Source organism: Cololabis saira, chromosome 4 (assembly GCF_033807715.1).
Source record: "Cololabis saira isolate AMF1-May2022 chromosome 4, fColSai1.1, whole genome shotgun sequence".
Taxonomy (NCBI): Eukaryota; Metazoa; Chordata; class Actinopteri; order Beloniformes; family Belonidae; genus Cololabis; species Cololabis saira.
In genome coordinates, this window is record NC_084590.1 from 49365916 (window position 1) to 49387328 (window position 21413).

Below are 21413 nucleotides of genomic sequence, written 5' to 3' on the forward strand. Positions count from 1 at the left end.
TTAATTGTTTAACAATTCCTGGAGCCATTTATTGGTCATTATCTGTTATTTCTCTTGTTCACATTTGTCCTCCACCTGCCCAGGTGATTTAAATCATCCTATTTAAGGAGAATTAATGTGTTGAGTGTTCCACCTGAGGAAGGAGACGCGTGGGCTGTAACACACTTTTTTAATCTTTCTACATGAAAAAGCCAATTTAAATAAAGGCTTTTTATATTTGAAGAAGACTGCCTTGGATTTTTCTTCTTTTTTGACAGAAATTCTGGATTCATCATTATTATTTTGTTCTACTTCTTTTTTTTGATCAAATGTTTTTATTGATCTTTCATAATTTTGTTATTATCAACGGTGGCATCTACAATGACGTTAAACAAACATTAACACATATTTTCACCCCTCGGACCGAAGCATTCCATGAAAACAATTGATAATAAAGAAAAACAGAATACAAAGATAATAGAACAAAGGACAAAAAAACCAATAAAACAAAGGTAAAACATAATAATATTCTAAACTGGACAAGGATTAGCTGCACCAAGGTCGTCTATAACAATTTTTAATACATCTTTCAAGTTTGGCCTTAATTTGATCTGCTGCCATAAACCAAAATAAAATATTTGATTGTTTTCCATGTAGATAATTCCAGATAGATAATATCCAGAAGTCAGATACCAATGGGAGATGTTTCCATCTCACTGCTATTATCTTTTTTTCTGCGGTTAGGCCAGCAGGCAACATTCGTTTTGGACATAGTGAAGTATTGATTGTTGATAAATTATTTAAAATAAGTGTTTGAGGGTTTACCGTTTCAAGTAAAAGTTTTCACTATTTCCGATAAAGGTTTTCACTATTTATCGTAAAGTTTTCACCATTTCTGGTAAAAGTTTTCACCATTTCTGGTAAAAGTTTTCACTATTTCCGGTAAATGTTTTCACCATTTACCGTAAAGTTTTCACTAATTTCCGATAAAAGTTTTCACTATTTCTGGTAAAGGTTTTCACTATTTATCGTAAAGTTTTCACTAATTTCCGGTAAAAGTTTTCACTATTCATCGTAAAGTTTTCACTAATTTCCGGTAAAAGTTTTCACTATTTATCGTAAAGTTTTCACTATTTCTGGTAAAGGTTTTCACTATTTCTGGTAAAAGTTTTCACTATTTATCGTAAAGTTTTCACCAATTTCCGGTAAAAGTTTTCACTATTTATCGTAAAGTTTTCACTAATTTCCGGTAAAAGTTTTCACTATTTCCGGTAAAAGTTTTCACTATTTATGGTAATAGTTTTCAGAACCAGGACCAGGACCAGGACCCCCCCCAGAAGAACCAGAACCCCCCCCCCCCCCCCCCCCCCCAGAAGAAGAAGCAGACAGGGTCGAGCTACAAACCAAAGTTCCAGCTTTATTGGACTGAGCAGATCATGATGAACATTGAGACATTTTGCTTGGAGGACGTTGGTTCTGGATCTGCACTGAAACAACCAACAACAACTTCTTCTTCTTCTTCTGTGGTGGAAACGCCGCGGCGGCTGCTGCTGGAGCTGCTAACGGCTGCTAACGGCTGCTAACGGCTAAGGGCTAACGGAGCCTTCGGGCGGTCCGGGGACCGGGTCAGTGCTGTAATCAGGGAGGAGAGATACCTCATCACTTCATCCAACAAAATTCATCACTTCACCACTTCACCCTTCAGAATTCATCACTTCATCCTTCAGAATTCATCACTTCATTCTTCAGAATTCACCACTTCATAATTCATCACTTCATAATTCACCACTTCCTCTTTCATAATTCATCACTTCATTCTTCAGAATTCATCACTTCATAATTCACCACTTCATAATTCACCACTTCATAATTCACCACTTCCTCTTTCATAATTCATCACTTCATAATTCACCACTTCATCCTTCATAATTCATCACTTCATAAGTCACCACTTCACAATTCACCACTTCATCCTTCATAATTCATCACTTCATAATTCACCACTTCATCCTTCATAATTCATCACTTCATAATTCACCACTTCATCATTCATAATTCATCACTTCATAATTCACCACTTCATCATTCATAATTCATCACTTCATAATTCACCACTTCATCCTTCATAATTCATCACTTCATAATTCACCACTTCATCCTTCATAATTCACCACTTCATAATTCACCACTTCATCATTCATAATTCATCACTTCATAAGTCACCACTTCATAATTCATCACTTCATCTTTCATCCCTTCATAATTCACCACTTCATCACTCCATCATTCATAATTCACCACTTCATCATTCATAATTCATCCTTCATAATTCATCCATCATCCCTTCATAATTCATTACTTCATCATTCATCCCTTCATCATTCATCCCTTCATAATTCATCATTCATCCATCATCACTTCATCCATCCTTTCATCACTCACCACTCCATAATTCATCACTTCATCCCCTCATAATTCATCCCTTCATCCCTTCATAATTCATCGCTTCATCCTTCATAATTCATTACTTCATCATTCACCACTCCATAATTCATCACTTCATCCCCTTATAATTCATCACTCATCACTTCATCATTCAGTCTTCATAATTCATCACTTCATAGTTCATCCTTCATCCCCCATCACCTCCTCTCTTGCCCCCCCCCCCCCCCCACAGGTCCCCTCTCACCCCCACACCCTCACCCTCTCACCTCACCTCCTCCCGAGGTTTGGCTCCTCCAAAGATGGCAGAGTTCGGATTGGCCACCTGGTTCAGCGGCTCGGAGACGGTTCGAGGTTTTAGCTGCAGCCGAGGCCTCTGGGCGCGCTCCTCTGCAAGACAAGACCCGGGGGTTAGAGACCCACGTTAGAGACCTGACCTAGACCTGCTCCTGTGCAAGACAAGACCCGGGGGTTAGAGACCCACGTTAGAGACCTGACCTAGACCTGCTCCTCTGCAAGACAAGACCCGGGGGTTAGAGACCCACGTTAGAGACTAGAGACCATGGATCTATTATAGAACTGGATGGGAAATTGAAAATGGCCGCCCGTTCATTTCAATGCATTCTGCTCAGCGGCGCATCCGCCGAAAAAATCTCTGACTCCCTGGTTTACTTCCGCGTTGTGGGGCCCATAGAGCATGCTCAGTTGTGTCACCTCCCATGATGCTCTGGGGCCTCCCATCATGCCCCGGGGCAATGACGCGAGTATTCATATAATATGTATTAACATAATATATTAATTAATGTATATTATTACATGTATAGTATTACATATATTATTAATGTATTAATATAATATAATTATATAATATATATTAATATAAAACATCTGTGGAATGCACGGACACGGCTGTGACGTCAGCCGTGACGTCACGCCCAGAAAGAGACTTTTCTTTGACTTTTCTGGCCGTTATAAAACATTTTTGACGGATATAAAGTCCATGACTTAAAAATATAGAATACAAAGATTAGTAATTGCCGGTGATTACAGCTGCAGGTTCCTGTGAACAGTTTTAGAGGCTTCTCTTTTACTATTGCGGTCTATGGGAAAAAAGCTTTCTGGGCCCCATGGGATTTTTTGTTGCAGTACCGCGGCTGGACACTGGAAAAAATCGGCGCGCCTTCTGAGGGCCAGACCCGGGGGCTGGACTAGACCTAAACCTGCTCCTCTGCGAGACAGAAAACAGGGGTTAGAAAACCCGTTAGAGACTAGAGCAGGGGTGTCAAACTCATTTTTCTTGGCGGGCCGGATTTGACCAATTTTTTTCTGGCGGGCCGCACGCTCAAAATAACAAAAACGGTGCGAACATTTTGTTTTCCAATTCTTTTTTTTTTTACTATTGTTATCTAATCCATTATCAGTTTAGTTAATTTTAAAGTAAATATGCACTTTGTTTTGTAATTATGTAAAATATATTTCTTCAGGATCTTTTCTTGAAATTTCTCGTTTTTTTTCAAATTATGTATAAGATACTTTTAATATAATTTTACAAAGATAAACAGAAACAAGTATGTTTTTTTATATTTCGCTTTTTTATAGGAAATTTAATTAAAAGCAAAACCTTTTTATTACATCCGAGAGTGTTTCTTTGTGATTTACAGATTTTTTCAGCACAATTAAGTGTATTTATTTTTAAAAATTGGCGCGGATATTTACGCCAGTGTGCCGGAAAAGTCAGCACTTCTCTTTTAACTGTTTTACTTTGTCACTATCCTCGTATTCAAAACTGAAATTCTCAGAATAAATATCTTCTATCATCTTTTTTAGAAGTGATATTTTTCCTGCGAAAATATATAATAGTAGTCAGTTAATAAAAATAAACGACCGTCTACAAAGAAATAAAATCGGCAAATGCATTCTAGAAAACTAAAAAATGTCAAAAACTGCTCTATTTGTGGAATAACGATGGATTTGTAGAAGAAATATATTATGGGATATGCTGCGATTCATGGCAATTATTTATGCCTTCCTTTTTAGTCAATTAACATTTCATTTTTTTGCGTTGGAAACTTCTCGCGGGCCGCACATTTGACACCCCTGGACTAGAGACTAGACCTAAACCTGCTCCTCTGCAAGACAAGATTCAGGGGTTAGAAACCCAGACCAGACCTAGACCTGACCCCCCATAGAGACCTGCTCCTCTGCAAGACAAGAATCAGGGGTTAGAGAACCAGTTAGAGACTAGGGACCTGACCTAAACCTGTTCCTCTGCAAGAGGGATAATGGCACTTTTGCACTAGGACTTACTCGGCCCGACTCGGCTCGTCACGCCTTTACCCGCCTCTACCCGTTTGTTTTTCCACAGCCAGGTGAGAAGTGGGCAAGACAAGACGCGGGGGTTAAATACCCGAGTTAGAGACCTTCGTCAGACACTCGTCAGACACTCGTGAGACCCTCACCTTCAGACGGTTCCCTGAAGTCTGTGCCTCCCCCGCGAGGGGGCGGGGCGTCTCTGAAGCGGCTCATGCCGGGTCCGCCTCCTCCTCCGGCTCCTCCCCCCCGTCTGTCGCCGGGGCGACCGCCTCGACTCCCCCCCCTGAAGTCGTCATCCCTGAAGCCTGCGGGAGACATGACGGACAGGTGAGTGGCTGGGGGCGGGGCTTAGGGGCACAAGGGGCGGGGCCTGCTGCCCTGGTGGGCTGCATTTAGTAATAAACGTCCAAAATTTAACAACTTTTTCATTTCATTTTGTAATGAAGCAGCATTTTGTAATAAACTGCCCCATTTTGTAAAACATTTTGCCACATTATGTAATAAATTATTGCATTTTGAGAAGATTATGATAAAATGCACTTGCAACTTTTTTATTTTCTAGGAAATGTAATAACATGATGCATTATGTTATAATACCTATTATTATTATTATTATTATTATTATTATTATTATTATTGTTGTATGTTTAACAATGAATTTATACAAGTGATTTTTGTTGTTTTTTATGCAATTTCCCTTAGAGCTATGTAGCCCAATAAATCTATGTATAAAACTCCTATTGTTATTACATAATGCACCATGTTATTACATTTTCTACAGAATAAAAAAGTTGCAAATACATTTTGTAACAATCTTCTCAGAATGTAATAACTTATTACATTATGCAGCAAAATTTATTACAAAATGCGTTGGGGTAGTTTGTTACAAAGTTGGACGTTTATTACTAAATGCGGCTCAACGCGCCCGCCAGGTGAGGATGAGATGATTGACATGAGGGGGCGGGGCTTAAGAGGGGGGAGGAGCCTCTTTTACAACAACAACCTCAATTAAATCATCTAGTTTAAACATCCTGCTCTCTGATTGGCCGAGGCCCGGCCGGTTTAAACACATCCTGCTCTCTGATTGGCCGAGGCCCGGCCCGGTGGGCGGAGTCTCTTTCTCCCACCTCCTCCTCCTCCTCCTCCTCCTCCTCCCGATTGGTCGAAGAATTCGTCTCGTGAGTCCCGTCCTCCTCTGGAGCCTCCTCTCGATCCCCCTCTTCCTGCAGACGACAGGACGGGTTAAAAGAAGAGAGGAGGAGGGGGGGAGGAAGAGGGGAGGAGGAAAGAAAAGAACAGGAAACGGAGGAGAAGCGGTGGAGAAGGCCACGCCCCCTTGTGGGAGGAGCCAGACAGCACTGAAGCAGAGGAGCTGGTTAGTCGCCATCAGCCAATCAGAGGAGGGTTAGAGAAGCAGAACACCTGAGGAAACATCTACCTGTCTGTTATCAAGAGGGAGGGAAGGAGGATGGAAGGATGAGCATGGGAGGATGAAGAGTGAAGGAGGAGCGACATCCTCCTCCTCAGAGACACGAGTCACAACATCAACCACTAAACGAGGAGACGTTTGACTGGAAACCCCTCGAAATGTCGAGAAAAAAGTCGAAATGTCGATAAAAAAGTCAGAATTTCGTAAATAAAGTCGAAATGTTGAGAAAAAAGTCAAAATGTCGAGAAAAAAGTCAAAATTTCGTAAATAAAGTCGAAATGTTGAGAAAAAAGTTGAAATGTTGAGAAAAAAGTCGGAATGTCGTGAAAAAAGTCGGAATGTCGAGAAAAAAGTCGGAATGTCGAGAAAAAAGTCGGAATGTCGAGAAAAAAGTCGGAATGTCGAGAAAAAAGTCAAAATTTTGTGAATAAAATTGAAATGTTGAGAAAAAAGTCAAAATGTTGAGAAAAAAGTCGAAATTTCGTGAATAAAGTCGAAATGTTGAGAAAAATTCGAGATGTCAATAAAAAAGTCGGAATGTCGATAAAAAAGTTGGAATGTCGAGAAAAAAATCGGAATGTCGAGAAAAAAATCAAAATGTCGAGAAAAAAGTCAAAATGTTGAGAAAAGTCAACATTTCGTGAATAAAGTTGAAATGTTGATAAAAAAGTCGAAATGTCGAGAAAAAAGTCGAAATGTCGAGAAAAGTCGGAATGCCGAGAAAAGTCGGAATGTTGAGAAAAAAGTCGGAATGTCAAGAAAAAAGTCGGAATGTTGAGAAAAAAGTCGGAATGTCAAGAAAAAAGTAGAAATGTTGAGAATAAAGTTAAAATGTTGAGAAAAAGGCCGGATCCGGAGACGATCCCGGCGGTAAACCGTGACATCACGACGGCGGTCAGCTGACGGGTCAGTCTGAACTTCCAGCCGTGATACCAACCTCTACCTTCATCTTTCCTGAACCCGAAGCCGCCGCCACCGCCGCCTCCACCACCGCGCTCTTGCCGGCGTCCTTCTGCGATGTCCACCCGCAGGGAGCGGTCTCCCAGCAGCTGGGGGGGGAGACAGGGGGGTCAGGACCGGGACCAGTACTAGGACCGGGACTACGGTCAGGACCAGGACCTGGTTCTGTGTGTGTCTGAGATACTCACGGCGCCGTCGTACGTCAACGCTTCTTTTAGCGACTCCAAGTCGTCAAACTCAACATAACAAAAACCTGCAGGAGACAAAGACACGGTTCAGCCTCGTGAGACGGATCATCAGAGCCTGGACGCGGTAACGGGTCCTGCTGGGGTCACATGACCCGGTAACGGGTCCTGCTGGGGTCACATGACCCGGTAACGGGTCCTGCTGGGGTCACATGACCCGTTAGCGGGTCCTGCTGGGGTCACATGACCCGTTAGCGGGTCCTGCTGGGGTCACATGACCCGTTAGCGGGTCCTGCTGGGGTCACATGACCCGTTAGCGGGTCCTGCTGGGGTCACATGACCCGTTAGCGGGTCCTGCTGGGGTCACATGACCCGTTAGCGGGTCCTGCTGGGGTCACATGACCCGTTAGCGGGTCCTGCTGGGGTCACATGACCCGTTAGCGGGTCCTGCTGGGGTCACATGACCCGTTAGCGGGTCCTGCTGGGGTCACATGACCCGTTAGCGGGTCCTGCTGGGGTCACATGACCCGTTAGCGGGTCCTGCTGGGGTCACATGACCCGTTAGCGGTTCCTGCTCGGGTCACATGACCCGTTAGCGGGTCCTGCTGGGGTCACATGACCCGTTAGCGGGTCCTGCTGGGGTCACATGACCCGTTAGCGGGTCCTGCTGGGGTCACATGACCCGTTAGCGGGTCCTGCTCGGGTCACATGACCCGTTAGCGGGTCCTGCTCGGGTCACATGACCCGTTAGCGGGTCCTGCTCGGGTCACATGACCCGTTAGCGGGTCCTGCTCGGGTCACATGACCCGTTAGCGGGTCCTGCTCGGGTCACATGACCCGTTAGCGGGTCCTGATGGGGTCACATGACCCGTTAGCGGGTCCTGCTGGGGTCACATGACCCGTTAGCGGGTCCTGCTCGGGTCACATGAAGTCATGTGTGATTATAAGACCTGTCAGGCTTTGACCAGGCTACCAGGCTACCAGGCCGGATTTCAGGCCTTCAACCGAAGCCATCCTAAAGTTTTACGACACCTTTTGACACTGGTCTAAATAAATTGATTGTAAAAATGATTGAAAGAAGTCGTCCTTGTTTATTATGTTGGTTGCCGGAGCCGGTGTTCGGATTTCATCCTTCAATTATTGTTCTGTAGAATAATTAACCTTGAGACTGATTTTGCTGTAGTTTCATCATTTCCCCTGTAACGACCAGGTGGTGCCCCGTCTAGATTAAGTCATTTTGATAATTCAATTTGATAAATAATCTACCTTATTAATTATTAATAGTGATGCAGCGATTGTTCGGTAACCGAAATTGTTCGGCCGAAATTGGCAAAAAAACACTTTCAGTGTTCGGTGGAATAAGTGGGAAAAAACCGAACAATTAATAACGGCGTTGTAATATAAATAGACTGGCCGCTCCGTAACTGTTGCGCACCACATAAATCGTTGGCCAACCAAAAACTAACCACATAAGAATTTTACCAACATTCACCAGCAGGTGGAACCAAAACAACATAAATCAATCTATTCCAGGTGCGTTTAGATGAGGAAATCAAACGTTAGAGCGTGGAGTGAAGTGGTGCAAACATGTCAGCAGTGTGGAAGTATTTTAGAGTGGCACAGAATAATACAAGAATGGCTGTTTGCAATGAATGTTCTGCTCAATTATCTAGAGGGGAAACATCTGCAAAGTCTTTCAGCTACAAGTTTGATTTATCATTTGAAATGATAAAAAACCCTGGGCGCTTTAATGCATTTTTATTGTTTTAAGGCCTATGTTACAATGTTCAGTAAGTTAAGCCTAACGTAAGCTCAAAGATGGCCAAAAAATGTATTTTGCTAATTTATTTATTTTAAGTTATTGTTCTTTGCTGGTATAATGTCTGCTGGAATATTTAAGAAATGCTGGGAAATTAAAACATGTTCAGTTTTTTATGTTCAACAAATGTTTTCTACCTTGTAATTTTGTAAAAGATTTTTTTCTTTTAAAAGCATGACTAAATCAAATTTATTTGATTTATGCAATGGTGAAAAAATTGGCAAAATAAATGAAAAACTGCGAAGAACCATGTTCGGTATCGTTCGGTATTCGGCCAAGTGTTTATTATTATTTTCGGTTTCGGTCACAAATTTTCATTTCGGTGCATCACTAATTATTAATAATTGTTGAAGGACAATTAATAATAACTCTCTTGATAACTGAAACAGCATCTACTACTCGACTACTACTACTACTCGACTAAAATCAGACTAAAATGTTCAGACTTTTACTTGACTGACACTTGACACGACTAAAAGGAGAACGAACAAGATTAAAACTAATAAAAACTAAAATGAAAGCTGGACCCAAAGATGGTGGGGGGGCGGTAGAGCGTCTCACCGTCTCACCGTCTCACCTTTAAACTTGTCTGTCTCCTTGTCTCACCCTTAAACTTGTCTGTCTCTCTGTCTCACCTTTAAACTTGTCTCTTTGTCTCACCTTTAAACTTGTCTGTCTCTCTGTCTCACCTTTAAACTTGTCTGTCTCTTTGTCTCACCTTTAAACTTGTCTGTCTCTTTGTCTCACCTTTAAACTTGTCTGTCTCTTTGTCTCACCTTTAAACTTGTCTGTCTCTTTGTCTCACCTTTAAACTTGTTTGTCTCAGCGTCTCACCTTTAAACTTGTTTGTCTCTTTGTCTCACCTTTAAACTTGTCTGTCTCTTTGTCTCACCTTTAAACTTGTCTGTCTCTTTGTCGCGGACCAGTCTCACGCTGCGAATGCTGAGCTCTTTGAAGATGATGTCGATGTCTCCCTGCACCGTGTTGAAGGGCAGGTTCCCCACGTAGGCCGTGTAGGGCGGCTCCGACGGAAGGTCCTTCTGCTTCCGGGGGCCTCCGGGGCCGCTGCCGCCGCGGGGCCTGGGGGGGACGGGGGGGGGGGGGGGGCAAGGTCATTAAAACGGCTTAAAAAAATCACTAAACATTAGGGATGCCCCGATACCGATACTGGTATCGGTATCGGGGCCGATACTGCCCTCATATACTCGTACTCGCAAAAATTATCCGATACCACGCACCGATACTTGTAGTTAGCGCCGCTAGGGGGAGATGTTGAGCCGCACCGCGGCTCCCTGGGTCAGTCTGCAGCCTGGCTGAGCAGCAGCAGCAAAGCTGCTGCTCTGTGGCTGTAACCAGCTGTTCATGTTTCAGTAAATTCTGTCTTCCTTAATTATACAAACTGGACAAACCTTACTTACAGGGAACTTTATTAAACACTCCACGTAACTCACAGTACAACATAAACAATCCCATTGTTACATTCCGGTTAGCCGTTAGCCACGTTAGCCGTTGAAGGGAGAAAAATACATTGTGTGTCCTGAAATGCCCTGGATTCCCAAAACACAGCTTTAATCAGCCATGCACCTGCTGTTTATTATAACAAATGCTTTTTTTCTGTGAGAGAGAAGCTAGCTCACACAGGATTTTGGTCCCGTGTGAGCCGAGACGTATTTTTGAGAACTTGCGGACGGGGGGGCGAATAGGCCCCCCCCCCTCCGCAAGGTGCTGAGGTAAAGGTATAAAGACGCGAGAGCCGGAAGTTCGGGTTCAGAGTCTGCTGTGGGTCCAGTGCACGACGCCCAGCGCGGTTTCCTTGGCCTACTCTGTATCAGGACTGTCCCGGCTCTCCAGTCCGTGTCGAGGTAAGAGTATGAGGCCTTGTCCCTTTGTAGTTGTGTGTGCGTAATATTGCTCTGCCATTTGCGGGGGATAACTTGACACCTTGTCCTAGCAAAAAGAGTAATTGTGTGTGTGTCTTCTATGCAAATGCTTGCTTTCCTTGCTGGTAATAAAGATCCATATATCATTATAGCAAAAGCGAGTGTTTGTGTGGGAGATTCATTTTGGTACAGCCGACCACTTCTAGAACCTTAAAGTGAGATTTCTCCCAAAACAGCCGGTTAGCCGCATTAGCCGGTTAGCCACGCCGACAGCCTGCAGTCTGTCTTGCTTCTGTCGTCGTCCCTTATTTTGAAATATGTCCCCCAGGCTGCTGACATCCCGCTGCATTAATTGTCACTATCTGGCCTGAAACGGCGCTGCCAGTCTCACTCACGTATCACTCTCTATAACCGGACTGTAACAATGGGATTGTTTATGTTCTTCTTCTCTGTTTTATTGGTGGATCGCAACCAACTTTAAAGGAGCTTGAGGCTCCTTTTAAGAAATGAGACTCTCTAGCGCCACCCTTCACCACGACGGCCGTTGGGGGTACTGCAGCCAACAGCGAAGCCGGCACGGGAGAACGGGGAGAACGTGCATGCAGCGTCATGTGACGTCACATCCACAGCCCAGAGCGGGAAATTCTGGACCGAATTGCAGCACATTTTGCAGCACACAGCCTGTTCAAGGCAACGGAGAGATACACTAGAGGAATCATTCTTTTGGGTTTGGAACGCTTCATCTGACATTATTACTAGAAAACTTAAAATGTATACAGATTTTTTTCATAAATCCTGCCTCATGCTCCTTTAAATAAATAAAAGTAAATAAATACATACAATTTGACATCATAAAAAAGATTGATTCATGCTCACCTTATAAGTGTAAGAGGAGATTTATTTTTGTTAAGAAGGTTATTTTGGTAATTCAGGGTTCATTATTTTATAAATATATTCTTTATATTGTGATGTAAATCAGGGACTATAACGACACTAGTCAGTTTATCTGTAGTGATTAGTCTGTTTTAAGGTGCGGGTATGGTTCTGCGTCACACACGCAGAGCACACGGCGCACCCGTGACGCCGTCACGAATCGTTCAGAGTTCTCCGTCTCTCCATTTGGTCGCGGTGCAGTACCCCCCGCGGCCACTAGTTAGCGATCTTTTTCTGAATGGTTTATCCGACTTTTTCCGGTCACAGTAGGGCTGGGCGATTTTGGACAAAAATAAAATCCCGATTTTCTTCTCTGAAAACCCGATTTTCGATTTCGATTTTTTTGGTAAAACTACAAAAGACCATGGAATAAATTGTTTAAAATATTTTATCTTTATTTTTAAAGAAAAATAGCAAACAAATTTCCCTATTGGGAATGAAGTGCAATTGAAAGATACTGTAAATCCTCCTTGAGTTTAGTAAAGTGACAACATTTACAATTTTCTTGACCAAATAAAGATGACTAGACGAGCTCTGTCTGTAATGCAGCCAGCTGCAAAAAAGGAAAATCGATTTTCCGATTTTCCTTTTTTAACATCGATTTTGATTAATAAATCCGATTTAGATTTAAAATCGATTCATCGCACAGCCCTAGGTCACAGTAAATCAAAGAAATAAGGACAACTATTGTGCAAAAAACAAAAACAAAAAAAATCACATATAAACGAAGAAAAAAGCCCTGGAAGTTCACTACTGATTCAAACCGGAAATGCTTCGCTTTCAAACGAACCAATCACAGCCCTCTCGGTCTGCGTGTGGACGGCGTCTCCTCGACGCGTAGTTACAGTTTTCGGGAGGTGCACGTCAGAGACGGTGCATGTGACGGCGTGTCCTCTGCGTGTACAAAAACCACACGCCGTAGGCACGGCGTCGTTTTGACGCAGAACCATAATTCAGCCTTTAGATTGGGCGGAGTGATACGCCACAGTACGGCACTAGGTGCTGTGTTGATGTTCTAAAATCCTACACTGTTGAGGGACATTAAAGTACACTGGAACTCAGCAGAAGTTTCCCCGTGTTTATCCTACTCACCACCCCAAAAAGGTTTAATTTAATAAGGTAAGACTTAACTCTACACCAGTCTTACATCAGTAAAAGGTTTAATTTAATAAGGTAAGGCTTAACTCTACACCAGCCTTACATCAGTAAAATGTTTAATTTAATAAGGTAAGACTTAACTCTACACCAGCCTTACATCAGTAAAAGGTTTAATTTAATAAGGTAAGGCTTACCTCTACACCAGCCTTACATCAGTAAAAGTTCAGAGCTCAAAACCCTGCAAGAGTCCCGTGATCGGGACCAAAACGGTACTAGTTTCTTCTGAGCGGAGGAAGATTTTGGTCCGCGGGTCGAGGCGCGGTCGTTACTAGTCAACACAATAGATTAATATTAATAACCCAATATCGCACACTTTGTCACCTCCACGACACGTATCGTGACGTTTTTGCATCGCAAAATTTCGTGGCGCGATATATTGTTACACACCTAATAAAACACAACACCATCACACGGGCAACTAGAATAACTGAGGACCCTCACACTAGGGCTGGGCGATACGGCCTTTTATTAATATCTCAATATTTTTAGGCCATGTCACGATACACGATATATATCTGGATATTTTGTCTTAGCCTTGAATTAACACTTAATTAACACAAGTATGATGATTCTATATGTCTACATTAAAACATTCTTGTTCATACTGCATTAATATATGCTCATTTTAAACTTTCATGCAAAAAGGGGAATAAGTCAAATTTAAAACTGTATTTATTAAACAGTTACTAAGCAGTGAGTGGCACAAACATAAAAAAAAAATGAGCTGCTCTGAGCAGGAGGGCCTTTAGAGCAGCTTTATATTCAGACTAATGTAGGTGTAGGGACTGCAATGTTTCATCCTCTCCTCCGTTACTTTGCATCACTTTCACTTACTTTTAGAGATATAAGTCCATCTTGTTTGACTTTGTTTTGATGATAGTGATTGATTTCATGTGGCCACATTTAAGCAACACTAGGTTACGTTTCTCAGCTCTGGAAGAGATGGCTCGGGGGCGCGGACGCGTGTCGCGCTGAACGGCATAAGGCTGATTTATGGTTCTTCTTTTATTCTATTTATGCAGGCAGTTTATTTTTATTTCATTTGTTTTATACATTTTGATATTGTGCAGACCTCTGTTAATAAAGGAACCTGTGTGACATTTGGCACGAGGCTTTGTATTAAAACTGACTGTTTTTTTAAGGGTTTGCCTCAGAAAAAATGAAGCTAACAGAGATGCTAACAGAGATGCTAACAGAGATGCTAACAGAGATGCTAACAGAGATGCTATGCTATAATGCTTTGGGGGAAACCCAAATTATGGCACAGAAAAAATATCGATAAATATCGAGTATCGCCATTCAGCTAGAAAATATCGAGATATGACTTTTGGTCCATATCGCCCAGCCCTAACTTGTGTGTCTCTGTCTCATGACCACCGTTGTCTAACTTGCTGCCGTGGTTGTGCTTGAACCACTTCCGAATATCATTACTTTATGTTAACGGAGCAGCAGAGAGCAGCGTCTTGCTGGTGCAGGAAACTGCTGGACGCAGATGAGTGACGGACACTGAAGGCCCCGTACACACGTACCCGGGTATCTGCGGATATCTGCTAAACCGAAGATATTTTCCTACGTTTGGACCTGTCATCCACATGAAAACACAAATAAACGAATGTTTAAAAAAACTCCGGGAAAAGTGAAGATTTTTGAAAACTCCGTTTATGTAGATGCGTGTAGACACACACAACCGGAGTTTTGCGTTTTCGAACTTCACATTATGCTCCAAAACAACAACAAATCTGCTCTGATTCTGACGTCTAACGTGCGACCCAGAACTACAGATGATCCAGCATCTGTTCTCCAAGCTATTTATTAAATAAATGATCTCTGCTCTTGACCACCGTTTACTGCGTTACACCGACACAGAGCCTACGCCGTAGGGTACGCGGCGGCGCGCTGTACGCCGTACCCTACGGCGTAGGGCTGCGTCAATAACGCGGCAGCTCCGGGACACGGGGGGACTCGGGCTCGTTACCGAGAAGGAGACACGGCTCCCGGAGGAGCTGCGCCGCGGAGGCCGGCCCGAAGGCCGAGGAACAGATGATCTACAGGTTTGGAATGCTTATGAATGTGGTCGAAAACGCAGATCTTCGGTTATGTGTGGAAGGTTTTTTTTTTTTTTTTAAACGATGTAATGTGGATACAAATTATTTTACAAATGGAGGGGGGAAATATTCGGTTTTAAAAATACCCGGCTACGTGTGTACATAGCCTGATTTATGGTTCCAAGTTACACCAACGATTTAACGCAGAAGCATAATTACGGCTTAACGCGTGCACAAAAACAATGCTGATGCACCCTGGTAGAACCGGGCCTTGCCTGCCCTTCCTCTACTTTGGGTTGGAGAAATAACCCCCGTTTACCTGGATTTGAACCAGTGCCTTCTTTGCAGCTAGTGGCTAAAAAAGCACGAGCCTGGTTAAGACTGGTTAAGACTTGTTAAGACTTGTTAAGACTTGTTAAGACTTGTTAAGACTGGTTAACCACCAGCTCCAAACTGCAACTACCCCCCGTTTGCAGGAAAAGCTTGAAAACCAGCAGCCACAGGAACAACCAAGTCAGCAGCCCTAACGACAAACCGCTGAGCAGAAACAGAGACTAACACTGACTAGTGGAGACGCACCGATCACAGCAGGAAATCCATAAATTCATCAATATTGTTGCCTCATGTACAACACTGACATTTTATTATTAGGTATAAAAATGAGGAGATGAGAAAGTATCATGAATTGTACACGGTTTTATTGCAAGGCTGAGGCAATGAGCAATATTTCTTAGAGACGACTTGGACCCATGTAGCTTATTAGCTTCAGCTTAATAATTATGTACAACATGTGCAGCAACACAGACAAATAGACATGTCAATCTCTTAGAGTTGATGCAAGTTGTAAACTATACACCTTAGTTTTCCTGAGGAAAAAGGAATAAATCTTAAAATACTGCAGTGCAGTTTGGTCTGCGTCGCCTCGACACGTAGTTACAATTTTCGGGAGGTGGCGTCAGTGACGGCGTGTGGTCTGCATCGACACGTACCACACGCCGTAGGCACGGCGTCGAGAGAGCGTGGATAGCATAAAATGTCAGCGGTGTGGCAATACTTTAAAGTAAAAGATGAAAAAACATGAAAGGCAGAGTGCAAAACGTGTGAAGCACAAGTCTCGAGCTGCGAACACAATGAATGGGAAAGCCGTCGGCGGTCGCTGCTTTGCGCCCTCTATGTGAAAGGGGCTTAAAACACTTAAAATAATATCACGCGAACGAGCATGCAGAGTTCCTGCACAGCTCAAACAAACACCAGCACTCCGGCGGATTCTTCAAACAACCAACGTTGTTAGAAACATCTGAAAAGCCTGAACAACTCCAACGAGACGGCAAGAAGGGAAAAGCAATTACAGAAAAGATTGCGCAGTTTATTGTACTTGAGGACCAGTCCCGTCAGTAGTGAGTAATGTGAGATTTCAACGTTTAATTCAACACCTCGAGCATCGCTAAAGCTAACGCTACGTTATTTCTAGTTCTGTTTTCACCACAAAAGCACAGGTTGACACTGGCAGTAGAATTTAATCTGACTTTTATTTATGGTAACAGATGTCAAACAAAGCCTACTTTTAGTAGCCGACAGTTTGATTTGCAAAACATTTGGTGAATTTAAACTCTAAACTACGGCTAATCGGCGAAGGAGCTTAAATAACGACGTTAAACTAAGCAGTTCAACTCTTCCTACATGTTTACGGTGTAATGCTCTCTTCTCAAAAACAACCCCACATTTATATTAAATGATATGATTGGATTGTAATTTCAGTTAAAGTTTCTGTTTAGAACCAAAAACAAATGTATTTTAGGTCAAATAAAGCAGAAAATGTTCTGCAGTCGTCGTAGCAGAGTAAATTATTCAGCACTTTTACATAAACGGGCCAGCGAGCCTCAGTAGCAGCAGAGACGCAGAACAAAGAGGATAAAATACAACATTTAAAACTGGTCAAAAACTGAAGACTAAAGCTTCATTTAGGGAAAGAGAAAGATGATCAATAGGTAGGTGATCAATAACTCTGATCAATAACTCTGGTCCAGGAATTTACACCTTAAAAAGGTCATTAAATCCACTTCACATGCTCTAATAAAAACATCTGGGTGAGAGCTGGAGGAAGCAGATGTGCAGCTGGAGGAAGCAGATGTGCAGCTAAAGGAAGCAGATGTGCAGCTGGAGGAAGCAGATGTGCAGCTGGAGGAAGCAGATGTGCGGCTGTAGGACAGATGTGCGGCTGTAGGACAGATGTGCAGCTGGAGGAAGCAGATGTGCAGCCGGAGGAAGCAGATGTGCAGCTAGAGGAAGCAGATGTGCAGCTAGAGGAAGCAGATGTGCAGCTAGAGGAAGCAGATGTGCAGGTAAAGGAAGCAGATGTGCAGCTAGAGGAAGCAGATGTGCAGGTAAAGGAAGCAGATGTGCAGCTAGAGGAAGCAGATGTGCAGCTGGAGGAAGCAGATGTGCAGCTAGAGGACAGATGTGCAGCAGGAGGAAGCAGATGTGCAGCTGGAGGAAGCAGATGTGCAGCTGGAGGAAGCAGATGTGCAGCTGGAGGAAGCAGATGTGCAGCTAGAGGACAGATGTGCAGCAGGAGGAAGCAGATGTGCAGCTGGAGGACAGATGTGCAGCCGGAGGAAGCAGATGTGCAGCCGGAGGAAGCAGATGTGCAGCCGGAGGAAGCAGATGTGCAGCTGGAGGAAGCAGATGTGCAGCTGGAGGAAGCAGATGTGCAGCTGGAGGAAGCAGATGTGCAGCTAGAGGAAGCAGATGTGCAGCTAGAGGACAGATGTGCAGCTAGAGGACAGATGTGCAGCTGGAGGACAGATGTGCAGCTGGAGGAAGCAGATGTGCAGCCGGAGGAAGCAGATGTGCAGCCGGAGGAAGCAGATGTGCAGCTGGAGGAAGCAGATGTGCAGCTGGAGGAAGCAGATGTGCAGCTGGAGGAAGCAGATGTGCAGCCGGAGGAAGCAGATGTGCAGCCGGAGGAAGCAGATGTGCAGCCGGAGGAAGCAGATGTGCAGCTGGAGGAAGCAGATGTGCAGCTGGAGGACAGATGTGCAGCTGGAGGACAGATGTGCAGCTAAAGGAAGCAGATGTGCAGCTGGAGGAAGCAGATGTGCAGCTAGAGGACAGATGTGCAGCTGGAGGACAGATGTGCAGCTGGAGGAAGCAGATGTGCAGCCGGAGGAAGCAGATGTGCAGCTGGAGGAAGCAGATGTGCAGCTGGAGGAAGCAGATGTGCAGCTGGAGGAAGCAGATGTGCAGCTGGAGGAAGCAGATGTGCAGCTGGAGGAAGCAGATGTGCAGCTGGAGGAAGCAGATGTGCAGCTAGAGGAAGCAGATGTGCAGCTAGAGGAAGCAGATGTGCAGCTGGAGGAAGCAGATGTGCAGCTGGAGGAAGCAGATGTGCAGCTGGAGGACAGATGTGCAGCTGGAGGAAGCAGATGTGCAGCCGGAGGAAGCAGATGTGCAGCTGGAGGAAGCAGATGTGCAGCTGGAGGAAGCAGATGTGCAGCTGGAGGACAGATGTGCAGCTGGAGGAAGCAGATGTGCAGCTAGAGGACAGATGTGCAGCTGGAGGACAGATGTGCAGCTGGAGGACAGATGTGCAGCTGGAGGAAGCAGATGTGCAGCCGGAGGAAGCAGATGTGCAGCTGGAGGAAGCAGATGTGCAGCTGGAGGAAGCAGATGTGCAGCTGGAGGAAGCAGATGTGCAGCTGGAGGAAGCAGATGTGCAGCTGGAGGAAGCAGATGTGCAGCTGGAGGAAGCAGATGTGCAGCTGGAGGAAGCAGATGTGCAGCTGGAGGAAGCAGATGTGCAGCTAGAGGAAGCAGATGTGCAGCTGGAGGAAGCAGATGTGCAGCTGGAGGAAGCAGATGTGCAGCTGGAGGAAGCAGATGTGCAGCTGGAGGACAGATGTGCAGCTGGAGGAAGCAGATGTGCAGCTGGAGGAAGCAGATGTGCAGCTGGAGGACAGATGTGCAGCCGGAGGAAGCAGATGTGCAGCCGGAGGAAGCAGATGTGCAGCTAGAGGAAGCAGATGTGCAGCTGGAGGACAGATGTGCAGCCGGAGGAAGCAGATGTGCAGCTGGAGGACAGATGTGCAGATTTCTGCACAAACCCAAACCGGATCCAGGTTCGGACCAGAACCTGCTCCATCACGTCAGGGTTCCTACACCTTTTAAAAGGTCAAATTCAAGAACTTTTCAAGGGTTATTTTCTAAATCTTCCAGCACCTTATGACTGGGGTAAAATATCTACAGGAATATTTATACTCAATTATTTTTTCCGCTTTTTATCACAATTATGTCCATTGTATCGTGCTGTAAACATATAGTTATGTTTCATCTTACTGATTTTATTTTCCTTTTAATAACTAAACTCTGCTTGAATTTCAATGTTGTGTTTTCAAGGCCTGAAAAGTGCTTGAATTTTAGTTGTAAGTGCTTGAAATTATAACTCTGTCAGGGTTCTAAACTAAAACTCAAGCATTTCAATGAATGAATGAATGAATGAATTAATTAATTTATTTCGAACATGTATATAAAAAATAAACAGTAACATCTTCATATGCTCATAGGTTTGAAAAAGCTTTTTCCTAGTTCCTACCCCTTTATAACTATGAATTTACATTATTGCTATTATTATTTACTTATTACTTATATACTTATTATTATTACTTATCAGGCGTTGAAAACACAACATTGAAATTCAAGGTTTTAAAGCACCCTGAAATATGAACTGGTTTGAAGGATTGTTGCATTTGGAGGCTATTTTTAATAATTCATTCATTGGTTTTCATTCAGTTATTTTCATTAGTTTATGTTGTGTGTCAATGTTTTTATTTTTTAGCACTGACTGATGGCACTTTTCATTAAAGATCTGATCTGATCTAAATATTGTGGTTTCCCACCATCATCATCATCATCTAGTTATGTTTTACAGGGTTCCTACGTGAGCTTGAAATCCTTGAAAGTGCTTGAATTTCAATGTTGTGTTGTATTGTGTTGTGTTCATGTCTTGTTTTCAAGGCCTGAAAAGTGCTTGAATTTTAGTTTTAAGAGCTTGAAATTATAACTCTGTCAGGGTTCTAAACTAAAACTCAAGCATTTCAATGAATGAATGAATGAATGAATGAATGAATGAATTTATTTCAAACATGTATATAAAAAATAAAGGGTTTGAAAAAGGAGTAGGAAGAAGTTTACACTTTCTCCTAGTTCCTACCCCTTTATAACTATGAATTTACATTATTGCTATTATTATTTACTTTTCAGGCATTGAAAACACAACATTGAAATTCAAGGATTTCAAGCACCCTGAATTATAAACTGGTTTGAAGGATTGTTACATTTGGAGGCTATTTTTAATAATTCATTCATTGGTTTTCAATCAGTTATTTGCATTAGTTTATGTGGTGTCAATGTTTTTATATACTATTTTTTAGCACTGACTGATGGCACTTTTCATTTGGTTGTTATATAACAATAAAGATCTAGTCTGATCTAAATAGTGTGGTTTCCCACCAGCACCATCATCATCATCCCCCCTTCCCCCCTCCTCCCCCCAGGCCGCATGGCCCCCGCCGCCGCCGCCCCCGGCCCCCCCGGGGCGGCCACGCCGCCGCGGCAGCGCCGCTCCCCGGCCGCGCTGCAGCCACGAGAACCTGCGGAGCCCCGGAGTAGCTCCCCCAGACCGCGGTGTTTCCTGCGCGGGCTCCCCGGCCTCCCCTCGCCCCCGCCCGGCCTCCCGCTCCACTGCAGCCGCCGCCGCCTCTCCGAGGCCCGGCCGGCGCCGGGGCCTCGGCTGCAGCCCGCCCCGCGGAGGGTCCGCGGAGCCCCGGGGCGGGGTCCCCGGGGCTGAGCCGGGGCGAGGGGGTCCCCCCCGCAGGACACTCACCCTCTGCCGCCGCCGAAGCTGCCGTAGGCCCGGTCCCGGTCGTCGTAGCTGTCGAAGTCCGCCATCGCTGCTGCTGCTGCTGCTGCTGCTGCTGCGGGGTCCTACCGCGTCACTTCCGCTTCACTTCCGGGTCGCTGGGGGCTGCCTGCGCAGCGCCGGACCGAAACACTAAAAAACTAAAACAATAAAACAACCTTTAAATCAGTTGGTGAAATATTACACCATTTTTTAATGAAAAAACAAAAAAACACTTACGAAAAGCTGTCACTTTAAGGTCCTATGGATGGATGGATTGATGATGGATGGATGATGGGTGGATGATGGATGGATGATGGATGGATGATGGATGGATGATGGATGATGGATGATGGATGGATGGATGGATGGAT

At 44.1% G+C, this 21413-nt stretch overlaps 1 protein-coding gene across 7 annotated transcripts; it reads right to left on the bottom strand.

The window, feature by feature from the left end:
* Positions 1–1376: 1376 nt before the first annotated feature.
* eif4h (eukaryotic translation initiation factor 4h) lies at positions 1377–21158 on the bottom strand. Of its 7 annotated transcripts, none has more exons than XM_061720034.1 (8): positions 21025–21158; positions 10020–10207; positions 7312–7376; positions 7107–7212; positions 5867–5957; positions 4881–5038; positions 2691–2811; positions 1377–1611 (listed from the first exon to the last, which is right to left on the bottom strand). In XM_061720034.1, exons 1-8 carry the CDS (start codon positions 21087–21089, stop codon positions 1566–1568), a joined length of 840 nt encoding a protein of 279 aa, XP_061576018.1. In that variant the 5' UTR covers positions 21090–21158; the 3' UTR covers positions 1377–1565. The 7 variants fall into 7 exon arrangements, with proteins under 7 accessions (XP_061576018.1, XP_061576016.1, XP_061576017.1 ...); XM_061720032.1 differs by having other exon boundaries at positions 4881–5039; positions 5862–5957; XM_061720033.1 differs by having other exon boundaries at positions 7101–7212.
* Between the last annotated feature and the right edge of the window lie 255 nt (positions 21159–21413).